Here is a 19,361-nt window from a genome sequence, read left to right as displayed (position 1 = left end):
AATTCACATGACTGATTTTGGTCAAAACTGCAACAGAGCAGAATCCTCAGTTTTACCAGTATTTTGAAGCTGGGGTTTTCTCTCAGTTGAATAACTCTGTTACTGACAAAGAGAAACTGATGTGGGTCAGAGTGATAAGAAAAAGCTTAAGAAACAACTTACATCATCAAATAAATGTAAGTATTTTTATTTTTAAAAATGGTAATGACACCTTAAAGGCAGTCATGACTACAGACCAAAATATACAAAAATTACATGTTTATATTTGCATCTTTCCACAGTGCTGCACAAAATGGGTATGCTATGAGAAACACTGTAGATTACACACTGAGACAATTAACTTCAGTCAATTAAAAGAGACAATTTTGGGTACAGTTTAATACCACACCATGTCCAAATTCCCTGGGGGTAAAAAAAGGAAAGATGACTGTGCAAAACTTTCCAACAACAGTGTAACTTCATAGGCTAAGCATACAGCAGCAAATCAGTCACACAAGATAGCTTGACTAGTCCTCATGCGGTCTTTATATACAGCATCAACTCAGTTTGCTTTTTCAGGGGTAATATACATGTCCATTAACTCAAATTATTTTTTCCTAGTCTTTCATTGCTGTCATATGAAACTGCTTCTTTTTCCTGCATTCTACCCAGCATCAAAGAGACCATTCAAACTTTGAAAACAAGTCTTGTAGTCTATTGTTTTTTAAAAGGGAGCGATATAATTAATTAAAGGACATGTTTTGGCATGATGGTAAATGGAAACAAACTGACAATTGATAGATATTTGCTTGATTAATAAAGAGGAGAGCAAACTTGTCTGATTGCTATTCCTAGATGGACTTTCAGAAATGATTAAAATATGTTATACAAATTAAAGTGGTTAATTACATTAATCTGTGTTTACCTTCTGCTGCACCACTGAATCCAGAAATAAAATGTCTGTATCACGATGGAAATGGGCTTGGCTTTCCAAATTCCATGCCAACTGAATGAACCACAATTTTACAACACCCCCACCCCCAAAAACGTTTCTTGTTCATTGAATGTAACTCCAGAAAGCACTGCCTGTGATTATACAATTGATTTTGGATCAAGCATAAGCCTGGACTGATTCCTCTTTGAACAACACCATTCAACTTTAGCCTAAAATTGTCAAGTCCTTGTTTATTCTGTAGCTAATAATAAGCTCACAATCCTTATGATTACTGAACTGAAGCTTGTACTTGCATTAGATTTGTCTAGCTTCAACTCGACACTAGACTAGTCACTGGATCTTGTATCTTTGCTGGAGCAAGTTGTCTTCATCTACTGATTTTCCAGTCCCCAGGTAAGCATTCACGATTTTGTTCAAAGAAAAACACTGGCTTTTAAATATCCTTCATATAGCACAGATAGCGGGTCTACCTGTGATGTTCCTGTGCAGAGGCGCTGCATAATACAGGCATTTTGATGTTAAAGCAAAAAATAGTCAGATTTGACAGGGCTTTTTTTAGAATTCAGAACAAGGAGACATCCTAGGACTGTAGTAAAATGGGCAGTTGTATCCAATGCACATAAGGTAAACCAGAAATGAGAAGAAATTTAAACTGGGTCTCATTCAGTGTTGACAATGACTAATTCGATGTAAAACAATAAGGGAGTTTGCATTAAAGTGAGTGGAGGGAACCATTACAGAGGGTTTCAGAGGAAGCCCTGCTTTAGACCTTTATGCTTAAATAGGAGAGATCAGGAAAATTGTGCCAACCTTCACAGGAAACTAAGTCTCCAGAAGCTTCTGAGCAAAAAAGCTGCCAAATGCCAATATGGCAGGTATTAATATTAACCAAAGGACATTTTAGTTAAAGAACAAAGAGAAGAGAAATAATTCATTACCAGGCAGTAACACACAGAGAAGACACTGGTCGTTTTTGGTTGAGCAGGAGTGTTTTAGAGGCTCACAATGAGATAAGTGCATCAAGCATACTAAGTACGACACCTGATGTGTTGTAGGAGACCACAAAAGCAAACACTATCCTGACCAGACATGGTTAATTGATGGAGACGTTAAAGTTCTCATTAAATCTTGCAACTGTTCAGAATGGCCTGAGCATATGTTCACAGCAAGCAGAGTTCTGACCACAGTCCAGGGAAGCACGCTCATGAAATCCCAGCCCAAGCAGTGGAAGTGATGCTAATACTGAAATCAGCGGCCTGGCCAGCAGCCTGCTCTTGATGCTGGGTACCAAGACAGCCGGTGAGCCTGTGCTACCCAGTCCTGCTGCTGTTTGTGTCTGTTCCACGTAGGCAAAAGGTAGGAAGAGCCTTCGGTGCCGAAGCTGTGCCATCATTCTGGTAGGGAAGCTGCCTAGAGCACAGTTTCAGGGGCAGCTAATGATTCACTGAAGCAAAAAATGGAAAACAGCTCATCTTCTTTGTTCCCACTGTGCCAGCGCTGGCACATCTGAGACCTTTCCCTCAGCCCCTTCAAGTCTCTGGTATGGTGGAGAACTACTGGCTCCTCCGCTGGTTTAGTTTTCTGCCAGCCCATCGAGCTAACGTGAGACATGGAAGGCTGCAACACACACCAGTGTCGGCACAAGGGAAGAAATGGGAGAAGCCAGGAGGGGAGATCTCCCTCCCCTTCAGGTGGGAGCGAGCTTGGCAGAGGTCCTGGCCCTGCAGCCTTTCTGCATGCACAGCTACAGCAGTTTCACCCAAAGGCAGGCTTTTGCCCTTCAGATCTTCCTTAATTTCTTGATGCATGTCACACCACCCAGTGATTTAAATACAGCACGGAAAATAACCTAGAGAAGTGCCATGCCCATTTACCAGTTAAGGTTTAATTTGCATAAGTAACATTACTTAGAGTTTACAGCTTTCTCTGCGTCCTCTGCCAGACAAAAGCCAATACAGACACGCAAGGCCTTTCTGTTTCCAATTTGGACCCAGTCAGATTTTATCAGGGCAGAAAGCAGTCTCTCAGAGGCCCATTGATTTTATGTTCTACCTTCATTTTGCACTGAGGACATCTTTCGGCATTGTAACAGGATAACCTTGGAGCAGAAGCCTTCACGTTCCCAGGCTGCACCACACCAACTTCCCGTGATATAGGAAAAGTGACGACTACCTGACATTACATTTTTAACTACGTACACCAGCACTGTGAGGATTTTCCTCTTTAAACATTTGATCATGCAACAGGCAACGGAGCTTTTCCCAAGTAAAAACAACACACCTTTCTTGCCCACGTACCCTTCTGAACCCATGTAACAAGTTAGACAAACTGCGTGTTCTTGAGTGTCCGAACCAGAAGGGGGCTGTGCAAACAAAGTAGAAGAATGGAGATTATAATAAAGATGGCAAGAGAGCACTACAGAGGCACAGATTTCTGAGGATCACTCCCAGGACTGTTCATGTTTTTCTGTTTGTTTTTAATAAATCTTGTGGCCTCAGGAAATGAGGAAAAAAATCAGTCATAGGGATTATTAGTGAAATGTCTGGGGGAATTTAGCAAGACAACTTTAGAAACAACGGACTCTGAATTTGAATAGAAGCACATTCATTAGCTAAAGAAATAGAAAGTACAAACTAAAAAGACATATACCTCTTTGAAAATCAAAACGGGAACAAATTATATTAAACAATCAAAAAGACCAAGAGGAGCTCACGTTACTTAAAGGACACATAAAGAAACCAAGGGAAATCCTTCCTTGTCATGTAAAGGACAGAAAAAAATGTGTATTTTTTTTTCCTTTCAATCTCTGCAGCATTCTGGAACAGACTTTCCTGTGAGGACAAGTTTGTGAGCTGTAGCAGGGGAAGCAATCTCAGTTTTATCAGAAGGCTGGAAAAGGAGGCCAAGTGCAGGTACTGGGAAGGTGGGGGCGCAGGCCTGTTGCTAGGCATGCACACAGTGCCAAAATGGGTTAAGCACACGGGAAGAAAGGTCTTCCTCAACCAAGCAGCAGCAGGAGCACATGCAAGAGCTAAGACAGAGAAGGTTAAGCATACTACAATAGCTATTGCCATCTTCAAGGGATACTAAGAATACAGGGGGTAAAGACAGAGGGGAAAAAAAAAGATTAAGGAAAAGAAGAATGTATCTATACAATAATCCTTCCTGACACAGCCATGGAAAAGGCTGCTGGTGACTTTGGGCCTTATGCTGTGATACCACTTGCAGCAGGACTTTTGCCTTCCCCTCCACCTTCCTCCGAAGATGGGGCAGTGCTGGGTCAGGATAACAAGGGTGTGCCTGAGCTGATCCCCTTCCGGTGCCTGCAGGCCAGGCACAATCCTTCCTGATCTCTGTGTTCAGAGCTGCAGCACACACAAATAATTCTTTAATGACCTTTACAGTGTTTTAATTTAATTTTCTAACTGCTGAGTCATATAATTATTTACGCAGTTAATTCTGTCCTTTCTTCAGTCCCTGAAGCCACAAAAGGTAACTGTAGTCGCTGTTAATCCAATAGTGGTAAAAGGTCAAAAGTTCTTCCCTTGCCTCCCCTCCATATTCCCCCTCCTCAGTATAAGGATTTCTGAAGCCCTACACCAACTATTGCAATTAAAAAAAAAAAAAAAAAGCAACCCCCACACATCAAATAATCCCTCCCCCCCTTCCTGTAAAACCGGCATAACTACTAATACAAATAAAAAAAAAATCATGACAATTAATTTAAAAGTAATATTGAACCCCAAATAACGAGAGAGACTTTTTTTTTTCCATTTAATACAGAGTGGAGGAGAACTCTGATTTTTTTTTCCTTTTTATTAAAGATTGTTTCACATCATGACTGAGAGCCAAGCAGAGGACTTCAGGGATTTTTTCCTGCAGTTCTTAAAATAAGTTCTAGTAGGAAAACAAAACCACCCATCTCCTAGTAGTGGTAGTGTATGCTAATACATTATTTCAGGAATGTTTGTCAAGAGAGTCTGCACAGTGTTTGTGTATTTACAGAAGTTTAACTCCCTGCTCCCCTAAGGACATGTTCCCTCATACTTCTTATGCATGCTTTAATCTGACATACGAAAAAATTCCACCATACCCAGAGTCCCACCACCTATCTGCTTCCCATTCACTTAGAGAATCCCAACAATTCAGTGCTAACAAAGTTAACCTGAGCGTTGCCTTTCTGTTTACCTCCTTTCTCTTTGCAGGTTGCAGTGCTTGAAGCAAGCAAGCACTTTGGTCTGCGTGACAACACACCCACCAGCTACTTGCTCCTTTGCTCCCTTATGAAGAGGCCTGGAGATCTTGTCATTTAATTCAGTTCTTCATCTCTGGAAGCTTTGTGCCGCACTTGTGTTTTACTTGAGTGTGATAAGGAACAGTGCCAGGATAGAACAATTGCTAACTGTGGTCACTAGTCATCAGTGGTCTAATTTTTGAACAGTAAACTCTTCTTGCAAAGGGTTACTAGCAGAAGCATCAAGTTTTGCTGGTCCTTAAAACTGGAAACCCCATATACAGTTACCCATTAATTTAGAATCTGAAAGTACTAATACATCTGACTGTATAATTCAGCTTATCATCCTAGCTGGACTCAGATAATTTGCCTAACATAGGTGATACACAGCATGATGTTCTCCCTCCTTATCACACTCTTTGCACTCCAGTCCAGTAAAAAGCACACCTTACACTCAGAGTTTCTTGGCTCCCTCTCAAAGCATCCTAACATCTTTTGTGGGTGTTGGTTTGTAAAGTGGAAAAACAGTGGGATTAAGGCAGAAAACTGACATAAGCAAGCAGTTCATCATACATACCCAATTAGACACAATCCAACTGAACAGTCAGTCTACTGACTGCCAACTAGTATGCATTTATGTATTTACACCCCCTTAAAGTCCAAGAGTCTTTGTAGCCTTCTTCATTCGGTCTACACATTTAAACTGACAAAAACTTGTATATACACAGCACTTGAAAACAGGGAGGAAAGGAAAACAAAAACAGAACAGCCAGACCAGCAGCTTCATCTTGGTATAATCATCCTTTCTATGGCGCAAATGATATGATCCCAGTTTTTACAAAATATTGCCAGCAGTGTCACAGCGAAAAAAGTGCAGATGATATGAAAACGGCTCTTCATCATAGGAGCAATGAACTTTGCAATAGTAGAAACACACACTAAGATGACAGTCATGAAGGCCAAGATAACATTTATACATTTCCCCAGGAGCACTTTGGCATTAACTGTTTCGGATTGCTGTGCCTGCTGTTCTTGCTGATGGAGCTCCAGCTTCGAAACACGGGTCTGGCACGATTCCAAGGCTTCCTGGAGATAGAAAACAAGAATCAGGACAGCTGTATTTCCACACAACACTTCCTGTCTTAGCAGCAGGACCATCCATCATTAAGATTAGAAAGTGTAATTTATTTTAGACTCAAACTGCAATGAACCAACGCTTTTAAAAATAAATGCATGTATTTATCTACTTGCATGTATCACTGCCTGCCCAGGCATAATTAAGTCTGACAACACCGTCCAAAATGTAGTATTTCCATTTTTCATGCCTCAAAAAAAAAGTATCATAGCTGTAATGTTCACGATAGATAATGTTTCCTGCATATACTGATGAGATAAAATACTGGGAAAGCTGTTGCCATGGCAACTCCCCTTGCATTAAAACAGCACCAAAGTTAGTTTCTTTGTATACACCACAGAAATCATTACAGTAGCAATGACTCTCTGTGATACTAATTAAATCTACCGTGCAACACCTACCATTTGGTTAACACCAGCTCTCTGGCCTACAATACTTTTGTTCTCAAAGCCACAGCACAGGGCCTGAGCTCCCAGTGCTTGCTGATGCCTCGCTCTGTCAGCATGCAGGCTCATTCACCCGCACCCCAAGCGGGCAGCATGCAGTGGAGACACCTGTGGAGAGGCCTGCATGGCATTCCCTCTCTCTCAGGATACATTTCGCTTCACCATTTGTTCAAGGGAAGTAGGCCTTCCTCTCCTGCTCCAGCATGAGCTCAAAGTGGTCTTCGTAAAATGGCGGCTGAATCACCAACCCCACACTCAAACCTTCGCAAAGTGAAACGTGGAAAAACTTCCAGCTGCTGAATTTACTAACTTGCCAAAATGCCACTTTTTTTTTCCCCCAATTTGTGACTTGGGCACCATTGGGTGACACCACATAAAGGTGGTTTCAGGAGATGGATCACCTCCAACCATCTTCCTTGGGTTGGCTGGGATTTCCTCCTGATCACACAGTAAACTGCTTCAATACAGTATTCTGTGTAAAAACAAGCAAAAACACTGCACAAAGTTATTAGCTTTCTTTGGCTGGGCCAATTCTCCATGGTTTTTGGTTTACCACATGACCAGCCAATGTTTTAAAACTCATCTGCCCAATCCCTAAGGTCAGAGTGCATGAGAGTTCGGTTGTTACATGAAACATCCACAACTGGAATGCATTTTCTCTATCTTAGCTTATTTGCCAAACCCCAAATTTGATAAGATTAAACAGGCCCAGATAAAAGAAGCAAGCCTGTATCAACTGAGAGACTTTTAAAACAAACCAAAGTGCTGACTGTCCCCTCAGGGTTCAGCTAACGAGTTAACAAACATTTCACAGCCCATCTACTGGAAAGCTCTGGTCTCATTCTTTATTTACATCCTCAGGATGCCTACACAGAAAGGAGTCCTTTACTTACTTGAGATCTTTAAACCTACAAAGGAACCTCTGAAATGCTTAGATTCAGTATCATCCATTTCTCACTGTTCCCAGGGGTTCCCTAACCCTCATACCAACCAGGAAAGAGTCTGATCTTCCTGCTACTGGCCTGCTGCCTGTGCTCTCTCTATGGTTAGAAATGTGAGCACGGGCATGTACTGGATGGAAAGCTTTTATTTACCATGTGAGCCAGTAAGATGACAGTCATTGGGCATTCCTCAGTCATTAGTGAATGTATACGCAAAGGTAAGGCAAAACAATATTTTCACTATTTTTTATCACTTCCTCAGATTTGGGGTAGAAATATTATGCATTATCCTGATGCTTATATTGTACATCAATATTGAAGTACATAACTACATGCTGTTCAGGGCAAACTTGTAGACATTATTGGCTTTTGCCTGAAGACAGACATGACTATAAACCATCTGTTCGAAGTCCCTCTCACACTTTTTACCTTAAACACAATATACAGTAAGCCTTGTCATGTGATACAACTACATACTGGGGAAAGTCTGAGCCAGAGGATTATATTAGGACGCTGTTCGTAGACTCAAATCCTTCCTCCTCTGGTGCAAGAGATTATAACACAGTCCATTCTTCATCCACCAATCTGCCTAGATTTTATCATCAATTCCAGCAGATAAAATTCTGGGTCTACTGAAACAAATGCAGACTGTCACTGATTTAAAGGTGCTCGAAAAAGCACCTTTTTCACTGGAAAAAGCAGAAAACATGGACTTGTCTCCCCACATTTTTATATACAAAGATGTGGGAAGAAGCAAGTGTTTTACGGTACAATATTTTTACAGTGCATTATTTATAGCAAGTGTTAGAAATTTGATAAGCATAAAAAAGTACCTGAACATCTCGTGAGCGCTCGTATGCCTGATACGCCACTTTTTCCTCTATGCTGGCTAGCTCTTGTTTCAAGTTTGCTGTCTCATGTTGATGAAGATCAGTGAGGTCATTTAACTGGTCTTCCAATCTTTCATATCTTTTCAGGAAAAAAGGTCTAAATTTAGTGCTTTCTATTTCAGTAATGCTAGGTCACGAAAACAATTACACACTTTAAAAGGCAACTTCTCAGCGTACTATGGATTCATCTGTACTATGGATTCATCTGACTGGCATTACCAAGCAGTAGAGAGATCATTATAAATATTGGAGACATTCCATAAGCATTTATTCAACAAACTCAAATCCTTTTCTGAATGTTCCCTCCTGGTAGTGGGTGTTAAAGAGTGATTTGTATATCATTGGTGAATCATATGAATTATAAACCAATGGTTAAAGGTCTCCAATTCACATTTTTCCATTTTTCTTCACTCAGTCAAGAAAATATGGTTTCATGAGCAAACTTGATGCAGTTAACAACTCACCAGTAGTGAAAGGAAATGAACATTTCCCTGGATCCCCTCTCACTCACAACTACAAGGTCCTGCCAGTAACAGACAGCCCATTCTGGTACATCTCTACATGGTAAACCAGTTCATCTAAACTATCAGAAAGCTATTTTTCCCCCTTTTTTGGGATCAGTTTTTAACTTGGTTTAGTAGACAAAGAGGGAAATGCTGCATTTGGCACAAAAATGATGGAGGCAAGATTGTCTAGCTGGGGAAATGTTGGCAGGAGGCCTGACACCTTAGGCAGTGAGCTGTCAGAAAAGGCCACTCTGCCTTCTCACGGAACCAAGTCTTCCGAGCAATAGGACATTTGCTCTGTTCTTTCCTCCTCACGTTACCATCTGACATCCAGCCTTTCCTGTATTTCAACATCTGTAAGCAAGGAAAACACTAAATATTGTTTCATACTGAGGTTTTGCTCATTAGTGTAGTAGAGACTTCAAGAATCAATGCTCACTTTAACGAGTGATAGGACAAATGGCATGTAGGTACAGCAGGTGCAAACCCCCTGCATAACACCTCACTTCCCACAGTGGATGACAGAGGAATTAATTACAAGTAAGAAGCGCAAGAAAAAGTTGCGCTACAGCAACTGAAAAGTACACTACACTGTGACATTGCAGCCACTAGACAGCAACGTGTCCGAGAAGCATTTGCAAAAGGTACTCAGGACTAGGGATGTACTTATGAGCTGTAAGGCAGCTGTTACACTGCAGACTGATTGCCATTTTCAAGTCGTTACAGATCAGACTCCTTCCATCGCTTACAGAACAACTGGTACCTCCTATATGCAGCATTCACGGTACGCCTGTATAATATATGATGGAGTGTTCTGACAGGCCTTAGTCTGAAGGCAAAGAGCTAATGATTCTTATCAAATGATGTGACAATGTTATGCATAGATGTTCAGTTATTGGAAGGAGTAATGTTTTGGTACCAGATATCAATTGGAATTATTTTTTCCTTTTGCTTCTAAAGTATCGCTCTCTCTCTCCCTCTCACGCACACGTTTTACATTTTCCAAATGCTCATATGCCCATACAGGTCATTTCAAGAGAACAGTTAAAAGAAAATACCTATATCTTTCCTCCTGCAACATTTGAGAAATAAAGCCATAGTCTCTTTTAAATTGTGTTTTTAAATTCTCGATATCATCAGCTAACTGGGACTGCGTTTCCTTGATTTCCCTTAGCTCCTCCAAAATCATGGAGAGCTTTCCTTGGCTGTCCAGGGAGCCTGCCACAGCAGGACCAAATGAAGTGTTCCCATTGCTGTCTGCTGAGCCAGAGGTCCCACTCGAGCATTCATCATCGCTAACATATTTGGGTTTGGCAACAATGGTGGCACTGCCCCCATAGGTTCTAGAACTTGATTCTGGCCGAAATTCATCCAGGGTGTTTTTGAGATGAGCAATGTTGTCTGCACTACCAAATTTGTTTCGGATCAGATTTGCAAACTCTCTTGACTTGCTGAAAACAAAGACAGGTGGTGTCAAGGAGACACCCGGCACACCCGACTTGCTGCTCTCTGGTCCATGCCCGGAGGTACGAGCCTTTCCATGCTGAATATCCTTCAGGCTATCTTTGGAAGTGTCCTTAGTGCTTTTAGAAGATCCATTTTGTTCAATATCCTTCAATTTTTTGTGATACTGTTCTAATTTCTTCTGCAGCTGAGCAATGGAGTGGGCGGATTTCTGGTTCTTTTTCTCAAAGACCTGTTTGATGCGCCCAGCCTGTTGCTTGTCTGCGCTGTTTACCAGTTTCAAATACTCAGCCACATTTCCATCTCGAGCTGTTTGTTCAACTTTGATTTGTTCTGTAACCTTGAGGATTTTCTGTTTCAAGCTATCTGCACTGAGTTTGACTTTGTGAAACTCCAGGACCCCATCTGGTACGTCAAAGTTGAGGTTGGTGTCAGAGCCTCCGCGGCGAATGTTAAGTGGCAAACTGAGAGTATTCATGTCATGTCTTTCCACCTGAGGAGACAGAAAAGAGAAAGAGAAATTGAGTTTTGTTTTTGAAATCCACCTTTCAACTTCCACTACTGCACATAATTATAACAAATACAGAATATCAGGTAGCTTATTGTAGCAAAATAGAATGAGCCTTTCTTTGAAATTAAGGAGCATTTTTCTCAACTTCCCTGGGTTGATGAACAGACGGGGGAACTACTTGTCTCTCAAAAAAAAAAAAAAAGGCAGCAAGACTAATTATAGTGAAAATTACACAGGTAATCATAGTCACTTACAGGTACAAAATCAGAACAATGCCTGGTTAGAAAGCGTTCCTACATATTTTTCATTACTATTAAGGATTTCAAAGAGTTCACAACTGATAATCGCTACTGTTCTCTTAGAAATGGTCAAATACTGATAGAGTTGCAAACAGATTTTTCATTCTATGGCAGTATTGTACAGAACAGTATATTTTACGAGGTTCAAGCCTGTTTTTGATAGATGCTCCTAGCTTGAGATGTAGGCCCACGTGAATCTAATGATGTTCAACAAGGCCAAGTGCAAGGTGCTGCACCCGGGCTGGGGCAATCCTCGATTACAGACTGGGAGAAGAACTTGAGAGCAGCCCTGCAGAAGAAAGACTTGGAGGGTCTGCTGGATGAAAGGTTTTGATGCGAGCCAGCAGTGTGTGCTTGCAGCCCAGAAGGCCAACTGCAGCCTGGGCTGCATCAACAGAGGAGTGGCCAGCAGGTGGAGGGAGGTGATTGTCCCCCTCTGCTCTGCCCTTGTGAGGCCCCACTTGGAGTGCTGCTTCCAGGTCTGGGGCCCCCAGCACAAGAAGGATGTGGGGCTGTTAGAGCAGCTCCAGAGGAGGGCCACAAAGATCATCAGAGGGCTGGAGCACCTCTCCTACAAAGAAAGGCTGAGAGAGGTGGGGCTGTTCAGCCTACAGAAGAGAAGTTTCCAAGGGGATCTCATTGCAACATTTCAGTACTTAAAGGGGACTTATAAAAAGGATGGGGAGCAACTTTTTGCTCAATTGGATAATGACAGGATGAAGGGGGATGGTTTTAAACTAAAAGAGGGGATATTTAGATTGGGTGTTAGGAGGATTCCCCCTGAGGGTGGTGAGGCCCTGGCACAGGCTGCCTAGAGAAGCTGTGGATGCCCCATCCCTGGATGTGTCCAAGGCCAGCCTGGATGGGGCCTTGGGCAACCTGGTCTGGTGGGAGGTGTCCCTGCCCATGGCAGGGGGCTGGAACTGGGTGGTCTTTAAAGGTCCCTTCCAATCCAAGCCATCTATGATTCAAATTAATCACATTTTGCACACCTAGCTGAGTGATTCTGGAAGTTTACTGCATACTTCAGCAAGAAGCAGCTGCTAGTTTTTACTGCAGAGAGCACAGGGAAAGAACTGGCCCACATTTGACTTCCCACACCCGATAACGGCGCCTAACGACCTGATCTGCTGCGACTAAGTCTGTTTTAATACCAAATTAATTGAGTGGGTTTTGCTGAAAGGAACTCGGGGGAAAAAAATGCATTCACTTAAGTGTAGGATCCATGCACCTTAATAATGCTCTTAGCAAAAGAGAGCTAGCAAAAACAATTAGGCAACCCGGACACAACATCAGCACAACAGATTATTCACCTTTCTCAGAAGACAGACAAGATGGTCTGATACAAAACACAGGAGGTATTTCCTCCTATAAAGCCAGAGACACAGAGGATCCATGAGACAAGAATGACCTAGCCAGAATAGTTTCATCTCTCCCATCTCATGGCAGCCTCCATGACAAAGAAGGTTCATTTCATTAAAGCTGCTGCAACATCACATCTAGAGAGACTGCTTAACACGCTTCTGGCCATGATGGGTTTTCAGAGCTTTAACACCAGGGGGACGGAATACAGTTGCTTGAGCAAGACCGCTGCAGAAACAGGGTATCTTTTAACAGCATATCTTTCAAAGATGCGTTTGTGAAATGCTGTTCAAATGTTTACCTACTCATTGCTCCAGAAGGCCTGACATACTACATTCAAAGGTTGACTTCCAACCAGTCCGCTGTCGTCTGTAGTACTGTAGATCTCCTTGCAGCAAGACCTGTGCTCACATACCTGTTCAGTCATCACCACTCAGTGTTTTTTTTTCTTGATTAAGAACATAAAGATATCATTAAACATTGCTGTAAGACTTGCTTTTCCAATCTTACAGTTTTGGTGGTCTTCCTGGGAATTCTTGCCAGCATTCTTCCAACCCTCTTAAAATACAGCCTCGGCAGCCAGACGTGGCATCCTACTGTTAATGGCATGCATCGTGCACAGACTGATCACCAGAACCATTGAGACGGGTTACAAACACAGCCATAAATTGGATCTCTACCTGAACATTTCAGAGGCGAGATCATCTCTGTTCCTACTTTATATTCTTATCTTTATATTACTGAGGATTATAGAGGATTACAGGAGTTCTTTTTTGTTTAGTTTTGGGTTGGTTGTTGGTGGTGTGTTTTTTGTTTTGTTTTGTTGTTGTTGTTGTTGTTACTGCACTCATTAAAGCAACAGCTTACGACTGCCTGTAAGCCTCCTTTTTCTTCTGTTCCTTTTTTCACAAATCTATCTGTAAGGAACGACAGCAGGATACCAAACTGGCCCCAGCCAGCAACACCTGCTTCAGAAATACAGGCATTTCACCAAACCTTGCACAAGCAGCTAGTGAAAAACACAAGACAACAAAACCACAATACCAATTTATTGTGGTATCACAGTAAGTGATTCAAGGCCTAACACCAAAAACCATCCTGGCTAACCCTTTTCTGTGTAAGTCTACGAAGCCAGCACAGTCTGCCTCTTCCTTCCCAACCACAGCATCGCTGCTGGGAAAGGGCCCTTGGCAGAGACAGGATGCTGGCAGTGGTAAAAAGCAGGTGACAAAGTTCACATTCACCAACCTCTAAGATAAACGGACACTTGAAAAATGCAAACCGAACAGCTCCAGGTTTGACAATTTCTTCTAGAGAGTATTGGTTTAGTGGTGACATTTAAGACTAGGAGTCTATTCCAAGGATTAAACCAGCACTGTAGCCTTAGCTCTGCACTTCACCAGTTTGATTAAAAGGATTAATACTGAGCCGCATGCTTACTGAAGAGGGATGTAAGTCCTATATAAATACATATATGAGATTTATATGATTTAATATCAGAGGTCATACACATTTCATAGAAAAGACACCTCATTAATGGGATCTCGTTTTTGTACGTAGCACAGCTATGACACGGGTGGCATTCTATATTTACTACAGCTAATTTGAAGAGTGACAAAAATCACAGTTGGCTCAAAATTATATATTTATTTAGAACAAGTCTTATTATATCTCATGGCAAAAAAAAAAAAAAAAAGCTTTTACAGATCATTTTTTAAAGTGACAACACTCCTAATACTGCTAGGACAGCTAAAATATGCCAAAATAGCTTCACATGGAATAGCTGGACCTTTCCATAGACTCACACAGGTAGGAAAAGTAACCAAGGCAGTCAGCTGAAGAGCTTAGACGCTAGATCTGTACCCTCTATTGCAGATATTTATTTAAATATATCTACTAGGCCTGGACAAATTCAGTAAAGACAAAAAGCTGAGTATAAAACAATAGTTTCCTGATACAACTGAAGACATTTTTGAATAAGCCTTTTGGCCCCAAAGCATACTGTAATAAATCACTGACTCACATATACACCCGAGACAGCTCCACTGCTGGTGTTACTCAGGACAAGCTGTACATACTTCCAGGAATGGGTGGGTCCATCCCTAACCTTTGCACAGCTTTAAGTGTTTACTTCCTTAGTACAAAATACTCTAAAAATATATTGTAATAGTTGGATACCAGCCCAAAACAGATCCCTTCTCCCTTATGTCCTCTCCTTCTCTGGAGTCTCTGGCGGTTGGCAAGGTCTGTCACCTTCGTGCACCCCGTGCCTTCCTGGAACATCAAGGTCATCACAGCAATAGGGGAAAGAAGAACAATACTGTCAAAGGATTACATCAGCTGAAAGCTTCATTGCTTTTGCAGGCTGAGAAAATCAATTAGCATGTGGTAAGTCTAAAATGAGTAAATCTGAAATGAGTAAAACTAATCGTAGGTTCAGTTTAAATTCAGTAAAATTTAGAAAAAGAACTGTCTGGATTCCCAAAACACTGATAGGAATAGTGTTTTATCTTACGGGATGGAGAACTCTGCGAGGGTACAGGAGAATTATAACCAAGACATTCCCCTGAGTGTATTTGGCCAAAGCAGCAGTATTGCTCTTGCCATCATTTTGCCAGGTTATTCTAGCAACAACAGCTCTTGAACCATTCTGTCGCTGTAAAACATTCCCCCATCACCTTTTTTAGATCTGAAGCAAGCAGACACTGGAGGGAGGACACAGCTATCTCTAGACAAGTGCCCTACCACCTATCTTCTACTTCATTGATGAGGTGGACCAGCTTGGCATAGATCCTTCTGTGGTTGTAGAAGTTGAACTTCAGAACGTTACCCCAAGACGCCAGGGGTCCAATTGCAAATTCTATCCTAAATCCTGCTTGCTGCAGCATTCTTGTTTAGAGTTGAGAAGAATTACCCCCCGTGTTAGTGGGAAGCACAAAGAAAAGAGAATGCAATCACCATTCATCTCTCCTAACACAACAATTAACCAGGAGCTGGGGATTGGCAGCAGAGGAGAGGAAGCAGTCCTGAGACAAGTGGTAACAATAGAAGAGCCCAGAAATTTCTGAGGAAATACAAGAGATGTGTCCAGAGCCTGGCTTCCAGGAAAAGCAGGGAAATCTGACCATGCTTACAGGGACTGCCATAGCTAATACTAGCTTGAAAGAAGCCTGGGGCTTAGAGACCGCTGGATTTTATGGAGCGGGTCACAGATGTTAGTAGCCCTCAGCCCAGCAGAGAGCTCCTTGTAAAGCCTGTGCTCCTTACAGAACAGTGACTGAGGGGCAGGGCAATGCGGGCTCCCTGCCTGCATCAGAGCCAGGCATGACAGAGGACATTAGGGCACCTCTTGGGGGTAAACCAACTTCTTCCTGCCCCAGTCTCTCCTCTGAGGGCTGAGTGAATCCCACAGAGTACTGCTGGGCTGCAAACACAACACACCCCAAGCCAGAGCGCAGTGCTTGGAGAGGGACAGTGCAGTAACAGCTCGGTGTGGCGAACACCGGTGCACTACCAGGAGCCCTTCGTTATGCATGCACTGCCAGGAATATTTTGTCTTAAATACCACGAGGAGGGTTTGGTGGAAGGGAACCTGCCAAACGCCAGAGGTAAGACTGAACCTGCACGTGTCTGTGGGGAGGGTACCAAGTGGACAGGAACAGCAGAATGGGTGAGAACATCGTGCCTCACGTCTGCGCAGATCGGCCTTATAACCTCTGGCTGCAACATGCAAAGCAGGACTAGAAGGTTACTTCTTCCACCAAGCTCCAGGTGGGATCCACGTGGGAGAAAGAAACCTGTAGGGAGTAGAGCACGGAGAGCATGCAGCCCCCCGGTGCAGCCCACTCCCAGCACCCAGCTGCTGGCCACCCAGCTCGGTCGCTTCCTCTGCTCCACTGACAGCCACCAGCTTCCCACTGAGAAGTGAGAGCTCAGCCACCCATGGTTAGGTGCCAGACTGAACCCTGCTGTTTATTTCATGCGTGCCCTTTATATTCTTTTAAGAAGGGGCATAGAGACTGTGACAGAAAAAAGCACTTGCAAGACTGTCCCTGATGGCGCGCGCACACACCAGGCTGCAGAAAGGACACTGCCAGAAGCAAACCACGAAGACCGCAAGCCATCTACTCATTCAGATAGGCTCGGTTTACAGCCTTGGTTTTGTTTGTTTTCCTTTTGCCAAACAGCCTCATCACCAGCCATAGCTGTCTGTGTGAGCTAAAGAGAAGATTATGATGACAATTTATATCTATTACGACCTTCACAGGGGTATCTGATCAGTGCTTAGGAAAAAAGCCTGTAAGAAACATAAAATAGGATAGAAGCAGATCTAAAGCTTTTCAGGGTTTAGCAAAGCAGCAACAACAATCAGGGCTAATTCTTTTTTTTCTGTCAGAAAGTGTACATGCACAAGAAGTACAGGGGTCCCAACAGGTAAAAGAGCACACACAGTTTCTGACTTTTGCAGCGAGTTATCAGCACAGAGCTGTGTTTGGGAAGGGAGTTTCACCACTGCTTACAAATTCACTGCTGCTTTTAAAAATCCACAGATGAGTCCTTCACAGAAGGCTCAAAACAGGGTTAGTGATCATAAAAGGTTTTAAGTCCTATAAAACCAGCCCACAACATTATTGTTGTCACAGCAAAACCCCTTTGCTAAGGTTTTCGTTAATGTTTTCTTTTTTTTTTTTTTTTTTTTTAAAAAAAAGCTACTTAATCATAGTATCGAAGTACCTACACTCAGCACATCAAATAGCACCGAAGACGGTTCCTTTACCATCAGCAGTCCCCCTGCTGCCTGTCAAGAAGATGAACATGAAAGCTGTAAGGATCTCTCACCAAAACACAAGGGGTTTTATTCCAGGTGGTTTTCGAAGAGTGGGTCCTGCTCCACAGCCTCGGTCCCATCAACACCTCAACCCGAAGCACCGCTCTGCCCAGGCCGCATACAACCTGTCTCCTTAAAGAATTAAATCCACGTGGATAGATGCTGAGGCAGTAACAGATTCACCGCTGGCACTAATGCAAGCATCAGGTTTTTCTGTTTGTTTGTCGTGCCCCCTCTCCAGCCCCTCGGTTTGGCAGAGAAATTTTCAAGGTAGTCGCAGGTGCCCTTTGGCAGATACCTGTACCTGATGTTCAAGGGCTGGGGAGCTCCAAGGCCATTTCGCGAGCAAAGCACCACACAGAGGGAAAACAGCCAGCAGCTTTGGTACTTTCAAGTTTTGCTCAGCACAAAACATCCATTTTTCTAATTCATAATTAAAGGAATGAACTTTAAAGGAATGAACTAAAGACAAATTAGCCAGGTCACTGCTTGCCTGTAGCAAAGCCCTCAGGTACAGCACTACTTCAGATTAAACCAACAATGCGAGAAGGAAACCAAGAAGGGAAGAGGCAGCTTTCTGCTTAATTACTAACACCAAATCCTTCAAAACACAACAACATCCATTGAGAAATCTCCTGTTTTGTGACCCACGATGAGTCCTGTTCCAGGCTGTTCCGCAGCATAGAACTGCCACGAGCAAACCAGCACCAACGCAAACAACTCCCATGCCCAGACACCGCCAGTTCAAGAGGCCCTTTTCAAAGCAAAGGAGCCACTCTGCGCTTGCTGCCCAGCAGCTGCGTGAAGTCACCGTCCTGCCTAGGGAAAAGAACACTGATGAACTAGCACTCACATTTACTACGCTTACAAAGTTTCCTAAGAGGGCAAGAGGCAGGCTCCACACCCCATAATTACCTACTTCGCTTCAGGTCAGTCCCACTCTTTAGCTAAGCACCATTAATGAAGAAATAGTCATTAAAATGCTCTCTCCTAACTTAAATTAGGATAAGCGACGCCTGTGCGTGTTCCTTTCCTCTCAGGTTTCCGTAGCAATGTAAGGAAACGCCTGGGGCTCCCACCACTCTGGGGTGCCATCCCCAGGTCCTGCTCCCGCTGGAGGGAGGTGCCCTGCGCCCTACACACGTCCCTCACATCACAGCCAGCATGAACCAGAGGGGGTGGCAGACTCCTGAAGAATGATGCATGAGACAGTCTGCACCTCTTCTTTTAAACCAATTCTTCAACTCAGTTTCGATGTTTCTAACAAGCGCTTCCTTTTCCCCACAGACACCACCAGCTCTTACAGATTTTCTTCCCCTCCCATTCAATAATTACTTCCCCTTTCTAACAGTGTTCAAATAGGTGGCAAAAATGAGATTTCTCCTGAATATTGTGAAATACTCAGTGAAGAGCCAGTCCCTATACACGTCCAATTATTAAATCCTTTGCTGTGAAGGAGAATTTGATAAAAAGGCAGGCACATCCCTGTATGACTACCCACTTCTCAGAGCTAAGCACATCCTTCTGATTTCCCACCTCTGGGGATTTAGATCCTTCACATCGCAGCTCACCTGTTCTGTGTGGAGGAAGCAACAGCAGGTCACCTGCTCCCCCTACCTGGGTCTTTCTGCTGACAATCACTTTTTTTGTTTTACCTGCTAGTCACACAGCCTCGGCATTTCCTGCAATCCCGGCTCCTGGAAGCGTGCAATCATATGAGATACTCTTGGGGAATATTACTGAAAGTTTCTTGTTGTCAGAGAGAAATAACTTCCACATCCAACTTAATAGTGAACGACCAACAAAGTCCT

At 43.0% G+C, this 19,361-nt stretch overlaps 1 protein-coding gene across 2 annotated transcripts in view; it reads right to left on the bottom strand.

Moving 5' to 3' along the window:
- Positions 1–4,694: 4,694 nt before the first annotated feature.
- TMCC3 (transmembrane and coiled-coil domain family 3) overlaps positions 4,695–19,361 on the bottom strand; it is a 134,971-nt gene continuing 120,304 nt past the window's right edge. For both annotated transcript variants that reach the window (XM_035337146.1, XM_035337142.1), the window contains exons 2-4: positions 10,145–11,043; positions 8,524–8,659; positions 4,695–6,254 (exon numbers count right to left, since the gene is read on the bottom strand). In XM_035337146.1, the coding sequence (XP_035193037.1) occupies positions 5,952–6,254; positions 8,524–8,659; positions 10,145–11,043 (1,338 nt within the window). In that variant the 3' untranslated portion in view covers positions 4,695–5,951. The remainder of the gene's footprint in view (positions 6,255–8,523; positions 8,660–10,144; positions 11,044–19,361) is intronic.

This window comes from Oxyura jamaicensis, chromosome 1 (assembly GCF_011077185.1).
Source record: "Oxyura jamaicensis isolate SHBP4307 breed ruddy duck chromosome 1, BPBGC_Ojam_1.0, whole genome shotgun sequence".
In the NCBI taxonomy this organism is placed as follows: Eukaryota; Metazoa; Chordata; class Aves; order Anseriformes; family Anatidae; genus Oxyura; species Oxyura jamaicensis.
The sequence above is the reverse complement of the archived record's forward strand: the minus strand, read 5'-3'. Positions and strand labels throughout refer to the sequence as shown.